Source organism: Trachypithecus francoisi, unplaced genomic scaffold, assembly GCF_009764315.1.
Source record: "Trachypithecus francoisi isolate TF-2019V2 unplaced genomic scaffold, Tfra_2.0 Lachesis_group2, whole genome shotgun sequence".
Lineage (NCBI taxonomy): Eukaryota > Metazoa > Chordata > Mammalia > Primates > Cercopithecidae > Trachypithecus > Trachypithecus francoisi.
In genome coordinates, this window is record NW_022681465.1 from 162,522,610 (window position 1) to 162,541,200 (window position 18,591).

Sequence of the window (18,591 nt, forward strand, 5' to 3'; positions counted from 1 at the left end):
AAGAACAAAATCTGACTTTAGGCTCATGGGAAGAAGAGAAAGTTCCTCTTTTATTTCTTGCTTAAGATAACCTTTGGCTGGGTTGCTTATAGATGAGAAAGGAGTGGGAATGAGGGGTTTAGGAAAGGATATTCTAGAAGGAAGGGCAGGGTGATGACTTGATTCTCCATCTGTGTCTACAACCATGTCCCCAGGTATCTGCGGACAATGGAAGGTAAACTCAGGTTGTCAATTAGCTAGCATAAATTAATAATAACAACAGCCTTTAACTAAGCAACTGTTTATTTCGAGCCAGATACTGTTCATACCTGTTTTGTATTTGGTCCTTTGGCCAGCCCTGTTGGGCAGGCAATATCATTCCTTCTCTGAGAGAATAACTTGCCAGAGTCTGTTAGCAAGTAGCAGTTAGGCTTCAAACTCTGTTCTCTTAGCAGTATTCCCTCTGCTTTCCTAGGGACCCCCAACTAGGCCATAGTTGGCAATATATACACTAACTGCCACCGGTGGTCACAGCCCATTTGGATAAATTGGATCTAAATGTAATTAATTATGTAACTATGGCCTATCCAAGTTTAACTCTATTAAAATTGCAGCCTGAAATTGGGGCATCATAGATGATTACTGGGGAAATAAGAATAGATTTGAGTAAGATATTTCTCTCCTTCCTTTTTTTCTGACTTAAACAGAAATACAGGAAAATAAAACAGAGAATGAATCTAACTCAGCAGCACAACCAGAAGATTTTTATCCCAGCTACCCAGCAGTTGGTTAAAAGAAAAATTATCAGCTCAAACTTTTCTGGTGATTGCAGGAGGATGAGGTGGTAAAGAGTTAACTGTATTTTTAAAACAAGGTTAATATAGTTTAAGCATGAAAACAAAGCTGCTGATAATTTTTGATACTGTTTGCTCCCTATGAAGATATTTAATGTGGGTTGCATATAGTGACTGTTCTGTGATTAAGGTCCTCAGAATTCCTGCTTCCCAAAGGACAAAGCTCAGGCTGGAACTCTTACAAAGCTTTTATAGAACAAAGTGGAGAAGCCAGAATGCCACATCCGACATTCACGTTCTTCAGGACAATTACATTTAATAGTACAATCAACAATCCATTCACACTGCATGTACATTTTTTTTGTTTTTTTTTGGGGGGGAGGGGGTTTCAAATGTTTATCAGAAAAAAATTTAGGAAATTTAAAGTAGCTCTGACTGCTGCAGTTTCCTCAGGTGAAAAAAGTAATAATAGTCACTATGGCAACCAAGATGGAGATGATGGCAAGTAAAATCAGACCCATACGACAAAATTTTGAATGCTTCTCTTGTTTCTCTTCCTTTTTCAATAAAGTGTCAAAACCTGGAGTGTACATGTCTCCCAACCAAAACCGCAGGTCATTAGGATTTTCCTAAAAGAAAGTTACATGGAGAATATGATTAATCAGTAATCAGTCAGTGTTACAGATTAATTGAGATTGTAGAACAAGACACTGTCATGGGGATTGATGGTCCATATTCACTCTGTCCTGGGCAAGGCTTCAATGTCATGGCTCACATGAGTGATACGAGGCTTCCTTGAATAGCATAAAAATGTAGTTACAGTCTCCTGGCTGACAAGGAATCCCTGCAGTTCCAATTTGTAGGTCTGCATCGGAATTAATTAGGAGGCCTTCATGAGTCTTTAATTAAATTGCTCACATTAGAGGGTCAGAAACACAACAGTGTTTCTATCATGTTGTAGCCAATTTAGTGTTCCTTACATACTATAAATAGTGCATATAATTCAGCATAGTACGTTGAAATAAAATGAAAATTATTTGCTTTAGATTAATCTTTGAGGTTTGATTTTGTCTACATGGCAGGAATAAACATGTTTGGTAGGGTTTTCAGTGAATCCAGAAGCTGACTTCCATGGAAGTAGTAGGACTAAAAGTCAGGAGTCTCTTCCATTACTCTTGACCCACTGATTTTCCTTGTAGAGGGCTGCCACATGTCTGGCATGCAGAAACTTTGTTTGACCTCCTGAAAAAATGACCCATTATATTCTTCCCCACATCAGCTCTTATTTATTCCCCCATGTCTCTCTTTCTTTCACAGACTTCATCTTTCCTTCTAGGCCCATAGAATTATCAAGTCAACCTGATCTCCTGTACCTGATAAATCACATGCAAACTCTATTGTTCATACATTTATAAAAATACTTTTTTTTCCTGTTACATCTCTTGCTATGTTTTGGTGCTGTAGATTTGGTGTCTATGCCTTATATACAACAAATTTACAGTGAATACTCAATCTCTGCTTTCACAAACCTACTTCATGCTTCATTATATTTCACCTGCTTTGTTGTAATGGCTTACAGTGGACTGCCCCCTCTCTTTGCCTCTCCAGTCTCAGAAGACTTAAAGTCAGCTGAAATGTGGCACAGCAAGTTTTCTTTCTCAGTGTCAGGGGTCAATGAACTAGCTTCAGACTTCCAGGTGCACTGCTGGGAGAGGAATGTGCATGCATTCATGAATAGAAAGCATGGATAGATTCTGATGATGGCAATACAGTTCTCCCATTACCCTAGTACTAGTTTGAACTTCTTAGTTTTACAAACGCTAAAATGTTAAAATAAAATATGGACGATCTGTGAAGAAGGATAATAACATGAAAATCCTCGTCTACCTCATGCCTGTCTTTCATTTTGTGTCCTAATCAGAGGCCTGCACTTCGTAAGTTTAATGCCTCTGTTCTCCACTAAGAACTTCACTCGTAGAGACTATTTTGTCTTACATTCTGCTTCTAGCTTTCCTTTGTAATTAAATATGGATTTCTTTTCTCTTTTCTGGCTTATAAACTCTTACCAATGTAGAAAAATGGGAGTGACCACAGGGACTTGGGTTTATAACCTAAAAGTGGTGTCAAGGTTTCAGAAAATAAGTTAGGGGCTCTATGAGATATAGACAGGGGTGAAGATGAAAGTTGAATTAATGAGGTAGAAGAAGTTTTAATGAAAACAAAAGTTATGGCTTTTGTTATGACTGGGTAGGGGAGGGAGCAGGTCCTGATTGTAGTAAAACATGGCACTCATTGTATTTATGGCTCATTCTTCCTAAACATAACTCATATAATTGTCCAGCTTAAAAAATGACTCCTTATTGCCAATAATATTCAATTTCATAAGCATAACATTCAAACATTTTTTAGCTTTATTTTCTACCCTTATTTTCCCATTATTCTATTACTTAACCTGTAGCTCCTATATTTCTGCCTTTGCTCTTGCTACTCCTGAAAAAAGAGCCTTCCCACTTAGGCAAGCCATCTATACCTTTTGGAATTCTATACATCCTTCAAGCCCATAATAAGTTTGCTTTTTCATGAATTCCTTTTATAATCAAATGTGATTTATGCCCCCTTCCTATCCTACATGGCACTTTTTCTTTTTTATTTTTCTTCTTTATTTTTTTTTCAGTGAAACAAAATCTTCTTTTTATTGTATAAAGTAATAACCATTCTTAATATGAAACTTCCACTCAAGGTTGAAGAAGAAATAAAGAAGCACGGAAGTAATAACATGGGATTATCAGAAAACCTGACTGATTGTGCTGCTGCTGGCAATGGTGATGATGGACTAATTCCACAAGAAAGAGAAGAAAACCTGAAAAGCAGCAATTTCCTAGAACAGAGAATGAAGAGTATCACAGGTAAGCCTATGGCAACATTTAGCAGGAGATAATTATGTGCTATTACACTAATCCTAATTTGGGCTTTTATAGTGAACACGTTTTATACTAGAATATTCAGCCTCGCCTGGTAATCAGAAAAATGAAAATCAGCAAACAATGTGTTACCATTTTTTCCAATCATTGATGATTTATTTGAAAAATAATCAGTATTGGCAAATGTGAGGGAAAGGCATTTTCTTTTCTCTTTTTGTGAACTTTTATTTTAGCTTCAGGGTTACATGTGCAAGTTTTCTTTATAGGTAAAGTGTATCATGAGAATTTGGGGTACAGATTTTTTTTTTTAACTTTAAGTTCCAGGATACATGTGCAGAATGTGCAGGTTACATAGTTATACTTGTGCCACGGTGGTTTGCTGCACCTATGAACCCGTCATCTAGGTTTTAAGTCCCGCGTGCATTAGGTATTTGTGCTGATGTTCTCCTTCCCCTTGCCTCTCACCCCTCACAGGCCCCAGAGTGTTGTTTCCCTCTCTGTGTCCATGTGTTCTCATTGTTCAACTCCCACTTATGAGTCAGAACACTGCATGGCACTTTCTGTTACGATTACCATTAGCTTCCTTTATCTTGTTCTATAGTTATTGTCTGTTAATTTGCTCAGTTAGAACTTTTTGAGGGTAGGGACAGGAACATTCACCTCCATATTCCCTTATTTTGCATGTAATCAGCAAAAGGAAGAGGCCCTAACATACAGTCAAGAAATGTTTGTAAAATATATCAATACTTTCTTTTTCTAATAGTAGGGGTGACTTTTTAGATGTCCTTAAGACTTGGTAAGGAATGCAAAATTTATAAAAAGAAGAAAGAAGGAAAAAGAAACACAAGCTTATTGTTTCTGTGGAGAGCATCTGTTATGTAAACTTCTCTGGAAAACGGGCTACATAAAAGAGGAGATACATTCAACCTACCAAGAGATTAAGAAACTTCGAAGATTCTGGACAGTGGGTCTTTTGAGTAGCACATATTTGAAATTGTAAAAAGTGTGAGTAGGATTCAAGGAGACAGAGTGCTGTCCTCTTCAAAAAAAAAAAAAAAAAAAGAAAGAAATTCTCGAGTGCTTAAGGTATGGGGCTTAGCACAGATAAACATTTTTGAATGAAGGGTATGTACTTGCAAAATGGCAGGCTTTCCTAGCCTAGGGCAGGTGGAGGCAAGCCAAGACTAGGTAGGAATCCAGTCCATTCAGAAAACAGAAGGCTGCTTCCTTGCTTTTCAGGTATTTTGAAGTTTTTCATGGGTTGGGGTGACAGCAGTGGGGGCAAACAAAGAAAGAAAAACTTAAGTTGAATTTAAGCTGGGCGAATGAGTTCATTGCATACTTTTCCTGTGTTGAAATGTTTTTGTTTTGTTTTGTTACTGAGACACAGCAGGAAAATGACCAAAATGTAAATCTTCAATCTTAAATCACTGAGAGAGCTGAGATAAAATAATCTTTGATGAGAACTTCCTTGCACAGTGCCTAACACAGAACACTTAATAAGTATTTTTTAATAAACATAGACTAGGGCATCAGCTCTTAAGTGTTCATGAACATAAATGTCTAAAAACTAAAAGAAAATGTAATCTTGCAAATGAATTTTCAATAAACCTTTTACCCTCCTGGAAAACCTTTGTTCTGTGCCACATAGTTTTTTTCTTCTCTACACTATACAGTTGCCAGTAACTGTCGGAACTGTAAAACTCAAAACAAATAAACATAAATACTGACTAGAAGGGAGAAAGAAAAGCCAGGAGCCAAAATGCTCTGAAATCTAGAGATTCTGTGCCTAGTGAAGAATACCTGTCACTTCAATAATGCTTTCTTTTAGGATTATTTGACTGATCTCCCTTATCAGTTGAAGAGGTTGACTCTTAGTCGTGAGTACCTTCAGATGTCCAGAGAGGTTTGTGTGCAGGGAACGTTTGTCATATTCCTCAATGGTCCATGATGGGTTCTTTTTTCTTTCTTCCATAGCTTCCTCCAAACTTAGGTCACCATAGAGTGGGTTATTCTTCATAACTGATGACATGGATGGTGGAGGGCTATCAGCAGTAACAAGGCTCTCTGCACTGGATCCCCTAATTCTTTGAGCAGCAATATTCTTCTTTTCCCTCTAAGAGGCAAAGAAACAAGGCATCTCTTAGCAACGGGCCTTCTGATGGTAGGGAATGCAATGTGAGATAACTGTACCTGAAAATGTGCGGATTTTGTGCAGAAACTCAACAGATTAGGACAATGAATGAGGAAAGGATTCTAGGGTTTCATTTGACCTAGAAATCTAACATCAATTGAGTTTTTTCTTTATGTGTGATCTTAAACAGCTTTACTAATCATTCATTAAAATGCTATTTTATAACTACGGCGAAAGAGCCTTGTTTACTCTCAAATTCAAATAGTAGAATTCTGAACAAAGCCAACTTTTCTCAGGTTACTTGCATTGAGATTTAATGACGTTTTATTTATCTCTATTTTTATATTCCATGACTTATTAAAATAGTATTTAATATTGCTATGTTAATCCAGCAAAGTCAAAATTAAAAGACATTTTAGAGATATGCTTCGACTTTCACAAATACTATCATGGCTCCCGTTTCAGACAGCTTTGAGGTCTAAGCTAACTTAGCACTGTACGTGTAATTTAGCATCTGTATGTGTAAAGGCTGTTATATAGCTCTAATACTGACTTTCAGGTTTTTAAAAACTTTTTTAATTGAAGCATAATATGCATATATATAAATAGATAGCTCTATAAATTCCTGCAAACCAAACTCAAGATTCAATATCCAGACCTAGAAACATGACATTACTAGCACACCTCATGCTCCTTTCCAGTCACCCTCCCTCCCCCAGCCCAAAGCATAGCTATAATAGCACCCAAATTCTAACAGCATAGATTCATTTGGACTCATCTCATATTTTCTATAAATAAAATCATATAATGTGTGCTTTTCTGTGTCTGGCTTGACCTTCAGACTTTTACTTTGTTTTGTTTTCTTCTTAAGTATATCGAGCTATCATGAAGGTAGAAATTAAAAATGTGTTCATTTTGGAAATTAAAATTTGTTCATTGGTCAAATACAAATTGAGAAGAATCAAAAAGCTTATAGAGTCCTGTTTCATTTGTCTTGAGACATCAAGAGAGGGATTGCATATAAGTTAATATTAGATAATCTTTTATCTTTAAAAAGAAGTGGTTCATTTCCTTAATTTACAGATATTTTTCAGTAAATGTATGTCATGTATTTTAGACACCCAAAACAGAGAATATTTAATAGGAAGTTTATTCTTCTGAGTCATATTTATGATTATCTGATGTTGTCAACATTTGTTGGTATATGGGTCATATTAATTTATATTATATAAGCTAAAGTTGTAAACTGTTAAATGTAGTTTCCTTCTGAAATGGCTAGCAGGAAAAAAAATCATCTAGATAAAATCATTCCTATTCTCTTCGGTGTTGGATTTCCCTAATTTTCTTGTTTATTTTTTTATTATACTTTAATTTCTACCTAATTTTCTTAATCCATGCAGTTTTCACATTCTTAGATCTCAACTTGCAGACACCTCTCTGACTTTAATAGGTCCGTGGTCTGCTCAAAGTCAATTTATATTCTTTAAAACTGAAGTTTGCATTGAAATAATAATCTTCTTAGCTTAGCATTTATCTCAAAGATAGATTGCTTCAAAAGTAATGTTTCTGAATTGAGCAAAAGTAATTTGATAAGAAATGTAAATGGTATAAGCTTGGCATAATTTTTACTTATTTTTTTCTTCAAGGCTAGGCATCTTTGATCATCTCTGAAGAGGGATAATTCTCCTGACATTGACAAATTGGCTTTGTCAGATTGTCTTCTACACTGTTGGTTAAGTTTCTTAAATAAGAAAGATCTATACATGAAAATACAGTTTTGGGGAGATCAAGAAAAAAAGTACACACTCTATTACAATGTATATAGACTTAGAAAATCTAATGTGTAAAAATAACAAAATACTCAGAGATACATTTTAAAAGAACATTCAAACTCTTATTTCTAGATGATACTTTTGAAAGTTGTGAGGTTTATTATAGAGCATAGTACTATTTATTTTTGCACTGCATGTGAATTTTATGTCTGAGAGACAGGCGAAGAAAAATTAATAGTATAAATTTATTATGAATTTAATCACAAAATAAGCAATACTGATTTTGGTTGAGCTTTTATTTGAATCTTGATAAATTTTTTTAAGTAGTTTTCAGAACATCAACAACAAAAAACCCTTCACTCTACCACACAAGAAAGAATACATTTACCAGAGGAAAACTCAACAGTAATTCAATTATTTTAATTAGTTGGGCACTAAAATAAATTACATTTTAAAATATTTATTTAAAAAAGGTAACACTTCAAAACCTACCTAGACTTTTCTGTATTAAGCATAACTTTGTTCATTTATCATTTATACACTTTAATCATTATATACTTTATGTGAAGTAAACTATAATTCAATAAAGAGAGATAGAAGGCATTTTTGAACAAAGAAAATTAAGTGTACAAAATTAATAGGTTATTGTAAAAACTCTAAAAATGTAATTCAGGAAGAAGAAAGTTGATAACAGATGTTTAAGATACAAGAGAAATTTGAGAGAGAAAGAAAGAGAGAAAGAAAAAAAAACTGATAAATGTGTCTGTGAATCCAGGCAAGCATTGATTTAGGTGAAACAGAGATAATAGTAATAATCACTAATTTGTGAATTTTAAAGTAAGAGAAATGAATACACTGGAGTATAGTAAGTTTAGCACAGATTTTTTAATTAGAAATTTTTAAGAAATAATTTCAGTGAGGATATAGAGGTATTACTAACAAGCAAAGAAACAATGTACAGCTTCTAAGTCACCAGAGCAGTAGGAAAAAGATGAAGACTACTTATAAAGGCTCAAAAAAAAGAATACAGGTGGAAAATCTCAGAAACATAGAAAAACAATGATAAATAATTGCATTAAATGTAAATGGAATAAACTCCCTATTGCAGTGACAGGGATTGTCAGATCAGATTTTTAAAAAAGAATTAAATTATAAAATATTTACAACAGAAATGCCTAAAATATAAAGATTCAGAAAGAATTAGAGTAAAAAAATATAAAAATTTATACTAGGCAAATATAAACAATGAGAACTGGCCGTTGTGACTGACTAAATGCTCATTACTTTTGTTTCCACTTCCTAAGCACAGAGGATATCTGCTTTTCCTAATCTATTTTCGATTTTACATTGGGGCCACATGTTTTATGTCTAATGACATGTGGATGAAAGACCATTTCCAAGTCTGCCCCTTGAAATCTCCCACATGATTTTGGCTCACTTTCTTTTTTTGTGACACAATACACATCTCAGGACTCTTGTGAATGTGCTCTATATAGCAGAAGATGATTATACATATGTGATGATATATATATATATATATATAAGGTGATACATATGGCATATATAATATATTCATATACCATTATATAGAAACATACACACATATATGTATGTATGTGTGTATATACATATATGTTTGCGTGTGTGTATATATATATATATATTTACTGGGTTAAGCCTCACTAGATACTCAGCAAACCTAATGAAACTCAAGTTTGACCAGTAAAATTCCTCGCAAGATCCTTGGCTTAACCTTTTCCTTTCTTATTTAAAGCTTAATAGAGATTCTGATATTGTAGAGCCTCAAGAAGGAAGGAGCTTGGATTCTACTCAGAAGTGAGTCTCCTAGGACATCTATAACATATACATCGGGCCTTGTGTGAATGAAACATATATTAAGTCACTAAACATTTTGGTATATTCGTTTCCATGACATAACTAGACTACCACCAAGAAAAACACACACACACACACACACACACACACACACAAGACAAAATAGACATGGTCAAAAGCTTTGCTAGATATAAAGAAGGTTGCTAGAAAATGAATAAAGTTAGTTAATGTTAGTAAAATATTGTCATTCTAAACTTGTATGCATCTAATAAAATAGTCTCAACATTTATAAAACAAAACTTAATTACATGGAGAAATTTATACACGTAGATTTCTCAAGCATGCAAAACCATCATTAAGAATAAAGAATGTGGATGAGATTGGAGACTATTATTCTAAATGATGTAACTCAGGAATGGAAAACCAAACATCGTTATGTTCTCACTGATAATGTGGGAGCTAGGCTATGAGGACACAAAGGCATAAGAATGATGCAATGGACTTTGAGAACTTGGAGGGAAAGTGGAAGGGGGTGAAGGATAGAAGAGTACAAATATGGCGCAGTGGATACTGCTTGGGTGATGGATGCACCAAAATCTCATAAATCACCACTAAAGGACTTACTCATGTAACCAAATATCACCTGTACCTCAATAACTTATGGGGCAAAAAAAGGATAAAGAAGATGTGAGCCATAAAATCAAAAGGTTTGTTCAAGTGACATATATGGATGTCTTTATTAAACAATTGAAAATATTCATTTTAAAAATATACACTGAAAATTTTGCAAAATTGATAACATGTTAAATTCCAAAACAAATTTCAAAGATTCAGTATTATGTGGACCATGCTTTTCGACCATTGACAACTTAGTTATAAATCTAGAAATCATTATCAAAAACATAAAATAACACATTCTGCTGACATTTAAAAATACATTTCAAAGAAATAATAATAAACATTTTAAAATTTAGGACAGAATGAAAGTGAGAGATGCTACATTCCAAAATTGTTGGCTGGATCTGGAATGGTATTTCGAGAGAATATTATGGGCATATATGCTTGCATTATAAAGCAGAATGAGAAAATTAATGAGGTAGTAAGCATGAATTCAACATCTTAAAATTAAAGCCATTGAGTTAATATAATAAAACAGTCAAAATGAAATCATAAATATAAAGACAGAATCAATACATATTAAAGAGAATAAGTATATACAATGGAGAAGATAAAGTTGAAAGCTATTTCTTTGGAAAAATATTTAAAATATCTCTGGCAATACTGCTCAAGAAAAATAATAGAGACACAAATCCACCCAGTTAGGAATGTAAAGGGGAACTGACAAGAGACACAGCAGAGATTAAGAAACAATCAGAAAATAAACTGAGCGACTTTAAACATTTATGTGCAGTTGGACAATTTCTTACATAATATAACTTACCAAACTTACTGAGAAAAAATAAAAAAATTAACAAACCTGTGATAATTTGACTAGTCGAATCAATAGTTTTAAATCTCCTCCAAACATACACATTTAAGAACAGCAGGCCAGAGGGTTTTACAGTCAACTTCTACAATTCTCAAAATATATAATTTCTTAGTCAAATTCTTCCAGAAAATAGGAAAAGGAACAATTTCCAGCTCACTTTTGAAATTAGTATAAACTTCAGATGAGGGCAGTAAGTAAAAGAAAAGTATAAGCCAATTTCTCTTGGCTTAAATGCAAAATTATAAATGCAATATTGCTGAACAGAATACTACAATATGTACAAATTATATGTATCAAGATAAAACAGATTTTTACCAGGGAAAGATGTTATGCCAACAGGATGGTTTAATATTAGAATACTAATGAAATTTGTCACATTAACAGGAAAAAAAAAACATTAAATTTTACAATAGGCCAGAAAAAGACTTTCAAAATATTCAAACATATTCAAAACAAACACTCTTAGTGAACTAGAACTGGTAGAAAATTTTCGTAAGCTAATTAAGGGAATGGGCCCCAAACTTACAGAACACAGTTTACTTAATGGTTTAATATTAGAAACACTTATTTTAGTTTCAGAATTAATACAAGGATGCTAGTAATCACAATGTCCATATAATTTTGCAGTGGAAGTTCAAAGCAATGCAAAAAGAATAGAAACATAAGTAAATAAAAGAAATAGGGTTATAAATAAACAAAGAGCAGATGACATGATTATCTACAGGGATGTTTATGGGGAAAATAAGAGATTTTAACACACTTCCTGGATTCAAAATCAGTATGTAATGATCTATTGTATGCATGAGTAATGCTCTATTATAAAACATGACTTAAAATGTACTATTATCAAGAGAAAAAATAATATAAGTATTTAGATATTAACCTAGCAAATTATATGGAATAGTTCTTTGTGGAAATTAAAGATATTATTGAAGGCCATATGAAGAACTGAATAAATAAAATGATACATCATGTTCATGGATGGAGAGAATCAAGGTCATAATGATTTCTGTTTTCTGCATTGTGATCTGTACACTCAGTGTAATCCTTATCATAATCTTAGTGAAAACAAGGCATTTTGTGTGTATTTCCTATGTGAGCACATAGACAAACTTTCCCAGAAAATCAGCTCTTTTGTGAACATACCATTTTTGTTTTAAATTGCTAGAATGGAAAGCTTTGTAAAGCACATATTTGACTGTGTCATTCTTTTGTTTTAATTTTTCACTGATTCTTCAAAATTTTCGGGATAAAATTCAAAATCGTAGACAAAGCCCACGGACCCTCTATGGTGTGATCCAGGTTTCTCTGAAACCTCATCTCCTGCCTTCCCCTGTATATAACCAGGGCTCTTGGTGCTCACAGGTGGTGTTATAACATTCAAGGTACCCTTAATACAGGCTTTCATGCCAGAGACATTTGGATCTCAACTAAGAACAGTTTGTTGGAGCAATTTGGATGTTGTTTTTGGAAATACACCATCCAAGGCCAATTCCCTAATCCTATAAATTTAGTATAACTTGGTACCCTGAGGAATTTGATGATGCTATCAGTCTACTTCCTAGATAATATATGCACCTGCAAAGTACCACATTGTCATCCAATATAAGCTTAGAAAGGATAAACTATTGTATTGTGCAGCTTTCCTTTTCTTTCTGTCTCTCTCTCTCTTTCTTTCAATGGAGTCCTGCCCTGTCGCCCAGGCTGGAGTGCAATGACGTGATCTCAGCTCACTTCAATCTCTACCTCCCGGGTTCAAGCAATTCTCCTGCCTCAGCCTCCTGAGTAGCTGGGATTACAGGTGTGTACCACTAAGTTCACCTAATTTTTTGTATCTTTAGTAGAGATGGGGTTTCACCATGTTGGCCAGGCTAGTCTCGAACTCCTGATCTGGTGATCCACCTGCTTCGGCCTCCCAAAGTGCTGGGAATTTTTTTTTTATTTTTTTTTTAAACAGAGCCTTGCTCTGTTGCCTGAGTTAGAGTGCAGTGGAACGATCTTGGCTAACTGCAACGTTTGCCTTCCAGCTTCAAGCGTTTCTCATGCCTCAGCCTTCTGAGTGGCTAGGATTACAGGCCATGCCATCACGCAAGGCTAATTTTTGTATTTTTAGTATAGATGGGGTTTAGCCATGTTGGCCAGGCTGACCTTGGACTCCTGGCCTCAAGTGATCTGCCCGCATTGGACTCCCAAAATGCTGGGATTACAGTGTGAGCCACGGCGCCTGGCCCCTGCACTGTCTTTTTCAAAATAATAAATGGAAGATTGAAAATAGAGACAGTTTTAGGAAGGCATGACGTGTGTTCAGAGATAGAAGAAATACAGTTATACACAAAAAAACCCATGATAAAAAGGAAAGACATTGAAATTTATGGGAAAAAAAGAGTGTGATTGGATTGGAAAAGAGTGCAGAAAGGTGATTAGGAAATACATTCAGTAAATGACATTGTCTAGAAATCGATGGAAGAGCAGCCTCTCACCCTTAGCCTTTCCCTCCATCTCACGGCTTTAGTTTGGAATGCTCCTTGGTTCTGAAAACGATGTGATAGAAACCAGGAAAAGATATAACAAAGGAGTTAGTCTGAAAATATTCTGACGTACAACTGCTAATTAGAAAATTAAGGCCCACCACAATAGATGAAAAAAAAAAAGACACACATTTTTCTTTCTTGCCCTTTGAATTTTTTTTAAATTATACTTTAAGTTCTGGGATACACGTACAGAACGTGCAGGTTTGTTACATAGGTATACATGTGCCATAGTGGTTTGCTGCACCCATCAACCCATCCTCCAGGTTTTAAGCCCTGCATGCATTAGGTATTTGTCCTCATGCTATCCCTCCCCTTGCCCCCCAACCCCTGACAGGCCCTGGTGTGTGATGTTCCCCTCCCTGTGTCCACATGTTCCCACTGTTCAGCTTCCAATTATGAGTGAGAACATGCGGTGTTTGGTTTTCGGTTCTTGTAATAGTTTGCTGAGAATGATGGTTTCCAGCTTCATCCATGTCCCTGCAAAGGACATGAACTCATCCTTTTTTATGGCTGCATAGTATTCCATGGTTTATATGTGCCACATTTTCTTTATCCACTCTATGACTGATGGACATTTGGGTTGATTCCAAGTCTTTGCTGTTGTGAACAGTGACTCAATAAACATACGTGTGCATGTGTCTTTACAGTAGAATGATTTATAATCCTTTGGGTATATACCCAGTAATGGGATTGCTGGGTCAAATGGTATTTCTGGTTCTAGATCCTTGAAGAATTGCCACACTGTCTTCCACAATGGTTGAACTAGTTTACATTCCCACCAACAGTGTAAAAGAGTTACTATTTCTACACATCCTCATCAGCATCTGTTGTTTCCTGACTTTTTAATGATCACCATTCTAACTGGTGTGAGATGGTATCTCATTGTGGTTTTGATTTGCATTTCTCTAATGACCAGTGATGATGAGCTTTTTTTCACGTTTGTTGGCTGCATGAATGTCTTCTTTTGAGAAGTGTCTGTTCATATCCTTCACCCACTTTTTGATGGGGTTGTTTGAAAACCACATATTTTATCACATTTTTAAAAAATCAGCCTTTTTTTCATTACTTGTTTTATAAAGTGGTTGGCAGAAGTATTTGGAATACATTTCTAAATGCCTTCATCAGATACATCCCCCAAATTATCTTAACAGTTAGAAACATTAGATTTTGGTGAATGTTTCTTCATTGCACTGACATAAGATTTGTTGTGAAGCTTCTTGATTTCTCTGGTGAAAGAATTAACGAGAAGTATAAATATAATAGAATCAAATAATATCTGTGTATACTCTCTGCAAATATGGGTGACCTGAGTATCTGCATAGACGGGAATTACAATGTCCCTAGTTACTGAATCAACTGAGCCCATCACTGCTAGATTATTTTCCTAGATTGAGGCCAGGTATGGTGACTCATGCCTATAATCGAGCACTTTGGGAGGCCAAGCGGGGTGGATAGCTTGAGGCAGGAGTTCGAGACCAGTCTGGCCAACATGGCGAAACCCCATCTCTACTAAAAATACAAAATCAGCCGGCCTGGTGGCGGGTGCCTGTAATCCCATATACTCGGGAGGCTGAGACACGAGAGTCACTTGAATCTCCAGAAGTTGCAAGGAGCCGAGATTGTGCCACTGCACTCCAGCCTGGGTGACAGAGTGAGACTATGTCTCAGAAAAAAAAAAAAAAATAGATTGAATGGTATTGCTTTAGCTCATGTAAAAATGGCCAAGAGAATTTCCTCTGAAAATGGAAAGTGAATTTTAAAAATTAAATGATAAATCATTGATAGTGAAACGATACCTATATTTAAGAATTCAATGTGACATTTCCAATCTAGGGAATCTCTGTTTTAACTCCTGGGTTACCCTGAGTTTGAAGGTAATGACTGCAGGTTAAGTGCTTGGCCATTCCATAAAGTAGTGTATATCCTAAACACCATGCACTTGTGTGGTGTGGGATGAAAGGATCAGTTGATACAACTCTGGAGTTTGTGTAGATTTCATGTGGTATTATATCTACTGCTTGGGTTAGTCACACAGTTTGACATATCTGTTGAGTACATTCCCTCAACCACCACGTGCACACATATACACACACCCCTTCATCCACAATAATTATAAAATAATGGAAATGGAATTATTTGCTAATAAATTCTAATGAAAAGATAACTTTAATACATTTTGAAATACTGGTATAAATAACAATACATATGTACATACTTCCATACATATTCTTGATCTTTTATAGGAAAATCTGGCTCTCAATTGCTTTTACTTCATATTTCATTTGCTCTCACTTTTAAGGAAATATGTAAAATAAATATTATCCTAATACTGCAAGTGGAAATACTGAGGCATGAATGAAGGGCCATGATAGATGTCTCTAAAACTAAAACTGGTTTATTGTGAATTTGAGATAAGAAACCAAGTTTCTAATTTCTTTATTCCATGTTCTTCCCATTGACTTACTGACTCCCCAGTGGAGTGAGAGCTTTAAATTAAGAGCTACTCGGTAGCCACCACCTTATGTGTGCCTAACACCTCAATATACTTGTATATTCAGTGTCTTCTTTCATGGAATGGTATTGTAGTATCATGGCAAATATTTAAAACTTCTATATGGCCATTTCTATGACATTTATTATTTTATCCAATGAATATATCAATCATGGATTTTAAGATCCATCCCCAAAAGAGAATTATTTACTGATGCATTGCAAAATGAAGTGGTGAATATCGTTGTTGTTACTCATACTTTGTGCCACACCTACCTGATTACCTGAATTTGTACTTGATGTACTGCCCTGCCTCTCTACTCCATGCATTGTTAATTGGCCAATTAGTACACTGGCCTTCACTACATTTCTTCTTAGGCTAAAAGGATAACTAAATCAAGTTTATTTGAAGCTTATAATGTTAACAACACATATTCAAAGACCTATGAAACAGAAGTTTACCTCTTTGGTTTTTCTTTGAATAACTATTTCCACCCAATGGGGCCTGTAGAAAAAGTTGCCTTTTAAAAATTTGCATTTCATTTAGGTTTAGGAACAACATTCAACAGAGTTTTAAACTGTGAAGTTCCACATGAAGGAAATAGGTCAACTTCAGTACCAAACAAAAGATGTTAGATCAATGTGTTCCAACCTCAAAGGAATTTACTGGATATGTTTTCTTAGACTAAACTGCATAGCATAGAAGTGCCAAGTTTTCTGAACTGATTTTTGAATCATTTTATTCTATGATATAAACAATAAGGAGGAAAAAGGAGCAATTTCATTTCATTTCATTTAAAACTAAAAAAAAAGCACATCTACAAATACAACAACAACAACATGGCTGGGTATGAAATGGCAGAAGGGTTTGAGGATTACCAAAGAGATTGATGCAAAATTTAAAAAATGCCAGTTGTCATAATAGGCTGCCTTACAATGGAAATAAATTAAAGTCCTTATAGGTGGAGGAAACACTTACATAATCATTTGAGTGTACTTGCTTTTGAATGATCTCATGATAAAGGTCCCGAGGAGCCCACAAACATACCACAAAGGAATCACTTTACACCAGGACTCAAGAGTAGCAACTGTTCTTAAAAGAAAACAAATTTCTGTTCAGGGAATTTGAACCACTCCAAAGGATTTAATGACTTGCAGGGGTTTGTAGGTCAGTCACATCTGTTCTGTAATGAAATGCTTCTTCCTGTTTCTAAATTGACTAACTCTTAACCCCATTAGCCTTCATGTCTTAAAGCAAAGATTATTCCTTTCATTAGCTGTGCAACAGTTAGGGCCTTTATGTTTAGTCCAGCAGATGGAACTCATCACAGTTTTATTCTTCTCTTTTGGTCAGCAAAAAGAAGGAAAATGCAAAAGAAAAGAGAAATAAAACCTGCATTTTGTTTGAAGGTCTAATTGGTATTCCTTGTCCACACAGACACCTGTGGAAAATAAGAATATCTGCAATAATAGCTAGCACTTTTTCAAGGTGGAGAGTTCGCTGTATTTTTTCTCTTCAATAATTAGGTTTCCATTGTTCTGTTCTCTAAGTCTTCTGTGTATGCTATGACAGGGAGCTAGTCTAAGGGAAGCAGAAGCAAGACCTCCAGCTGTTTTAGAGGCTTGTTTATGCCCACAATGTAAACTTCTGATGCTTTACGCTTAGATTACACCAAAGATAGAGATGGGAGTTTTTCCCCCAAAGTCTTATTTGTGTATATAACAATTATTTTGAAAATTTTTGAAGGGAAGGAGTAAATGAGGGCCACCTGAAATTTAAAATGAAGATAGGCAGAGAAGCTAATGCTTGGAGGGGAATTAATGAATGAGAGAATTCATTTATTTTATAAATAAAGAAAAGTTCCTAATGTTAAGGAAGAGAGAAAGACTAAGTTGGAAGACAGAGTAGCCACATTGTACTCTGTTCCTATAGGCTTCTTTTTGCATAAATGGTGAAATGGCAGATGGTGAGAAAGAAACAAGCCCCCGTATCCATATTTTTGTACCACTCGATCTTACCTGTGAGTAGACGAGGTTTTGCCAGTGTTGTGCAGCAGGATAATTTCCACCCGGAAACCTCGCCAGGCTGGCCTGAAGGAGGGCTGAGCTCCTCGTTAAAGACTTGACGTCAAGCTGCAGGAATTTGTCAGGATGGTTGTTATTTGGCAAAACAGAGAGATCCATGTCTCCCTTCACCTACAGTGGAAAACAAAGGCAGGCAAAGCTGCTCCTGTCAGACTCCTCCATTATTAATGTGCCTGAGGATGCTCCGACCGGCATCTGAAACCAGGCCTCTCAGCTGCACACAGTCACTGCTCTCAAAACGATACGTCAATGCACAGGGACGAAGAAACAAAGCAGCACACTGCCCTACGTTGCCCACATACACGTACATGGAGAGTGCTTGACTGGAACAGATGGGGCTGTACTCATTAAAATTAATAGGATGACAGAATTAGATATGTGTAGCACTGAATGTCTCTTCATTCAGAGTTAGAAATAATGATTTAAGGGAAACTATTGTTTGAATAAAGGCTGCCAGAATCTCAGTGTTACAACCCGTAATGTGGAGCACAGGAAACAGTCACGTATAGAGAGACAGTGCTTGATTTTTCTCTTTGAACATTGCTGAGCTAACACAGCTG

At 35.4% G+C, this 18,591-nt stretch overlaps 1 protein-coding gene across 1 annotated transcript; it reads right to left on the reverse strand.

The window, feature by feature from the left end:
* Positions 1-1,146: 1,146 nt before the first annotated feature.
* Positions 1,147-18,177, reverse strand: MINAR2 (membrane integral NOTCH2 associated receptor 2). The gene is made up of 3 exons (XM_033181354.1): positions 17,966-18,177; positions 5,583-5,810; positions 1,147-1,402 (listed from the first exon to the last, which is right to left on the reverse strand). Exons 1-3 carry the CDS (start codon positions 18,128-18,130, stop codon positions 1,223-1,225), a joined length of 573 nt encoding a protein of 190 aa, XP_033037245.1. The 5' UTR covers positions 18,131-18,177; the 3' UTR covers positions 1,147-1,222.
* Between the last annotated feature and the right edge of the window lie 414 nt (positions 18,178-18,591).

What these genes read in the sequence shown, in the direction of transcription:
- MINAR2 (XM_033181354.1), bottom strand. Translation starts at nt 18,130, where the DNA reads ATGGATCTCTCTGTTTTGCCAAATAACAACCATCCTGACAAATTCCTG. An exon ending in AAAACCTCGTCTACTCACAG is followed by an intron (nt 5,811 to 17,965) that starts GTAAGATCGAGT and finishes TTTGCCTCTTAG; the next exon opens with AGGGAAAAGAAGAATATTGC. An exon ending in ACCTCTCTGGACATCTGAAG is followed by an intron (nt 1,403 to 5,582) that starts GTACTCACGACT and finishes ACTTTCTTTTAG; the next exon opens with GAAAATCCTAATGACCTGCG.